Genomic DNA, 5,013 nt, shown 5'->3' with positions numbered 1-5,013 from the left:
TCCAGGAAGGGAAGTTCATCACTGTATCCACTACACCAGTGGTCCCCAACCTTGGGCCTCCAGATGTTCTTGGACTTCAACTCCCAGAATCCTTCACCACCATCTCTGCTGACCAGGATTTCTGGGAGTTGAAGTCCAAGAACATCTGGAGGCCCAAGGTTGGGGACCACTGCATTACACCACACTGGGTAATTGTTGTCTTCCACTGCCTCCATGAGTTGGGTCAAATTCATGTTGGTTGCTTTGATGACACTGTCCAACCATCTCGTCCTCTGTCATCCCCTTCTCCTCCTGCTTTCACATTTTCCCAACATCAGGGTCTTTTCCAGGGAGTCTTCTCTTCTCAGGAGATGGCCAAGTAATTGTACTGACTTCTAAATAAGTTCAAAACTGGGTTCCTTCTTTTAAGGTCTCAACGGCAGATGATTTTTATGTGTTTAGCAGTGATTAATGACTGAAATGCAGTGCAACTGTGTTAATTGTTTTAATCTTTTAATTTTATTTTAAACCATATATCATTTCATTTGTCTTTTAATCTTTAACCTTGTGTATTTTAATGGTGTGAATTTTAATGCTGTGAGCCGCCTTAAATCCTTGGTCAGGAGAAACGCAGCCTAGATGTAAAACTTATAATGATAAATAAAACTAATAATAATTGCTCACCTCCATTTGACAAGAATTAATGAAAAACCTATCAGTTCGAAAGCATGTAAAAATGCGAGTAGATAAACAGGTACTACCTCGGTGGGAATGTCACGGCGTTCCGTGTCTAGTCGCGCTGGCCACGTGACCATGGAAACTGTCTTCGGACAAACGCTGGCTCTATGGCTTGGAAATGGGGATGAGCACCGCACCCTAGAGTCGGACACGACTGGATTAAATGTCAAGGGCAACCTTTACCTTTACCTAATGAAAAACTAAGGCTAATTTAAGGCATGCTCTTGTAAGAAAAAAGCTCCCTCTGCTACATCCATCACTCTGTCATTATAGATCAAAGGTTCTGCACCATTCCACCAGGGGGGGTTTCTGTTTGGCGATCCTTAACATTCTCTTCACTGTGCTACTCAAGGCACAGACGTAGACAGCTGAGTCTACCAGCTCCGCTGCGTCCTTGGTCAGATTGAAGGTCTTTTTGTCTCCTGAATAACGGAAACCCCTCCTGCACTTCATGGTCTCCTCATCCTGACCATCAAAATTTGACAGCAAAAGCTGAGGGGCTCCAGGCGGATGCTGCTCATACCACAGGTATGGCCCTCTTGGATAGAAGGAAGATGTTCTGCTTGGGTCACAGAATCCCCATGGGTCCTTTCTGTGGGAAAAAAATGAATTTATTTATCTCAGTTCATCTACACACAGAGCTTGACCTTCACTGTGGATCGACACCCATTCAAACCCTCGAATGAGCAATTTCTAGACTCTCCACATGTAATCATCTCTGGTTTCTCTCTATAGACTTCATTCTAGATTTTAAAACATCCATAATCCACTCAACTGATCATTCTAGCTGGCTGGAAGCAGAACAGAGGGAAATGAAAACATTATCTGAAGATCACTCCCTACAATTCCTCTGGGCTGAATTCCTTCAAAAGCTATATATTTTGATAGCCTCCTGATTCTCCTTTTAAGACAACACATACCACAACAAGAGCTTCTGATATGGCTGTTCTTCAGGATGTGCCTCTCTAAGATGATGACAAAGATGGAAAGGTTTTAAGCAGGAGCTGACGTGTCGCTTGGCCTACTTCTAAGGCACATATTCCATTTAGGCTGCCCATTTATTCCAGTAGGCCTCCTCAGTAGCCTCAATGGGATTTGCTTTTGAGCAGCCACGAAGTCACTGTGGCAAACCAAGTAAAGAAAGAAAGAGGACAAAATGACATCATTTTGATGTCCAAAATAGGTTTTAAACAAGAGATGAGGAACTAGCAGAGTACAGAAGAAGCAACAGTTGAAGGTGTAAAAAAAGCAATCCAAAGAAAGACAGCCTTGGAGTGGTTTTCAGACAAGTAAGCAAAAGTCCAAAGAAATGCATTGAAGAAATTAGAACGTGCCTTAAACAAATGCAGATTTCAAAAGGATACTCACTTAGCATTAAAGCCAAGAGCACAGTAAAGACAGGTGTAGAGAGCATGATACGGACGATGGATCTCAGCCCAAGATGTGCTAAGATGACCTTGCTTAAGATACAACTTCTTGCACTAAAGGTACGCCTGGTCCAGGTCTTCACTACTTGGTCATAGAGAACCAGCTTCCTGCTCACAGGCCCTTCCACGTCCTTTCTTCGAAACCACTGGTGGTCTTCTCCTCTAGAGACATGACGTGGGTCTCCTTGCAGGTTATTCTGTTTGTCTTCCTTAGAAGGGCTGGGAGGAGGAAGCGGAGGCTTCCTTTAGGGGTGTGTGTTTTCACCTCAATGATGTATGTTGTGGGTATTTATTTCAGTGGAGGAAGAAAGAAGAGAATAAAAATCAACGGGGACAATACTGTCCCCTACTGGCTAGAGGTAGGAAACGATCAGAACAGAAAATACAGATACTAAATCAATTATTCTATCAGACAGACAGACAGACACACACACACACACACACACACACACACACACAAAGACACCTATCCCCCAGATCATTTAGAACAGTGGTTCCTAACCTTGGCCCCCCCAGATGTTCTTGGACTAAAACTCCCAGAAACCTTCACCACTAGTGGTAGTGGGTATCTATCTATCTATCTATCTATCTATCTATCGATCGATCGATCGATCGATCGATCGATCGATCTATCGATCTATCGATCTATCCATCCATCCATCCATCCATCCATCCATCCATCCATCCATCCATCCATACATACATACATACATACATACATACATACATACATACATACATACATACATACATACATACATACATACATCCTACTGTACCTCGATTGTGGTGAGGATGGTGTCTCTGAGTCCTATGGTCAGCAAAGCTAGATCAAAGTCACATTGCATCTTCTTGGACTCTCTAGCAGATGGTTGCCAAAAACCTGTACCCTTCAATACAGAGGGAATAAAGTGGATTGACACGTTTTGCATTCGTTTCTTGGTTTTGTTCCAACCATTTATGGCTTATTCTGATGGTGTTACAACCAGTGTCTGCTCTGCAGCCCTCCTTCAAGAGTGGAAGAAAGAAACCTCAGATCGATAGGCTTTTTTCAGCTCTCCCTTATCACGGGAACCATCTTCGCTGAGCACCGAAAGGAGGGAGTTCTTGCACGGCGCCATGGCCAAGGCGTAGCACTGTGTCACTCACAGCGCAGTAGTACACAGCAGCCTCCTCTAAGGTCACGAGAGTGAAGGATAAATAACTGGATTTTTTATCTTCATTGATAAGCAAAGAGGCTCCCTTGAGTTTTTCACTTCCCACCATTCCGCTGTATCCAGACACTATGAAGTGAGGAGCCTGGTTAGGGAGCTGCTGGTACCAGTGGATGGCATCTCCTTTGGCAGCAGATGGGTGGCTGCAGGAAAGGTTCAGGGCTTTTCCATCAAAGGCTTCCACCAGGGGCTCTTGGGTGATCTCTTCAGCTTTGCATAGAAGGATTCCTGGGGGAAAGAAAAAGGAAAGAAAAGGGGTGGGTGGGAACAATCGGTGCCAACATGACACTTGTGGAAGCTCAGAGACCAACAAGACCAAATGCATATCTTGGTACGTTCAGGATTTAAGGACAACCCCAGCCAGAACTCTATTGCTGTGTATCTGTGTTTTTGTAGCTCTTATAATCCTAGAATGTGAAATTGTGGGAGCTGTGGATCCAAAGTTATGTCCCCAGTTCTAGTCCTGATTCGAAGCAACTCTGAAAGATGCTCAGTAGTTTAGCTATCTGCCTGCGGAGGCAGAGGGTGGGAGTTCTATTCCCCGCTGGGCCTCCTTGACCCCTGGACTCTACGATCTATAGGGTTCCTTCCAGCTCTGCACTTCTAAGATGATGATAAAGAGGAGGGATGTCCTCTTTCTTCTAAATATCTTGGGGAGAAGATATAGCAAGTGACAGTCAAAGACTAGGAAGAGCTTGGTGTAAACTGGATCAGTGCCTCATCCTACCAAGACAGAGAGAGAGACTGAAGCATTTTGGATTAGATTGTCACCTAATTCTATGGCAATGCAAAAATACGTTACCAGATTTCAGGAGGAGAAAGACAGCTTCCATGAGAGTCAAGTGGCCTCTTCTTTTCGAATGGACAAACATCCTGGGGATGTGTGGAATTCTGACGTGGTAGGAACCCCTGCTAGTTTCTTCTGCTTAAAAACGTGTGCAGACGCAACAGACTCTTTCTCAGCCTCTTGCCAGCAACCACAACACGTCCTGTTGGGTTTTTTTTTAAGCTTCTGCAAGTGAGACCTACGATTACAGGGAGGAGGAGGAGATAGGGGAGAGTAAAAAAAGCTTGGGTTGCCCCCTAGTGGTCCCAGATATAAAAATAAGAAAATTGTGCCAATGGATTTCATGATCTTGCTCCAGTCCCAGTTATTTGGAAGGGAAAGGACGATGCAAACTCTGTACACGATGCTTCTTCGTTTGTACAGTAGCTGGGTTTTCCCAGGGCTTTTCCTCTCTAACCCCCAAAGAGTAGGTGAAAGAGACAAAGAGGAAAACCTGCGGAGTGTCATTGGACTGATCAAATTAAGAATAGAGATCAGCATGAATAAAAAATGAATCCAAAAAATTCATCAAAAATCACTGGTTTGTTGATTCCGGACAGTTTAGGTTTGTCCAAACTGGAGAACCAGAACTTTTCTCAACGCCAAACGCCGTGACCATCCCACTGAGGTGGTATCTATTTATCTACTTGCATTTGCATGCTTTCGAACCGCTAGGTTGGCAGGAGCTGGGACAAGCAACTGGAGCTCACTCCGTCACGTGGATTCGATCTTACGACTGCTGGTCTTCTGACCTTGCAGCACAGAGGCTTCTGCGGTTTAACCTGCAGCGCCACCAGTGGGGTTTTCAAATGGATAGTTGTGCTTTACT

The 5,013-nt window shown here is 44.4% G+C and overlaps 1 gene segment (V, D, J or C); it reads right to left on the bottom strand.

Moving 5' to 3' along the window:
• Positions 1 to 3,209: 3,209 nt before the first annotated feature.
• LOC144583860 (T cell receptor alpha variable 4-like) lies at positions 3,210 to 4,230 on the bottom strand. The segment is given in 2 exon segments: positions 3,210 to 3,586; positions 4,161 to 4,230. Coding segments are annotated over 2 exon segments (447 nt in total).
• Between the last annotated feature and the right edge of the window lie 783 nt (positions 4,231 to 5,013).

Source organism: Pogona vitticeps, chromosome 6 (genome assembly GCF_051106095.1).
Source record: "Pogona vitticeps strain Pit_001003342236 chromosome 6, PviZW2.1, whole genome shotgun sequence".
Lineage (NCBI taxonomy): Eukaryota > Metazoa > Chordata > Lepidosauria > Squamata > Agamidae > Pogona > Pogona vitticeps.
This window is presented reverse-complemented; position numbering and strand designations above follow the sequence as displayed.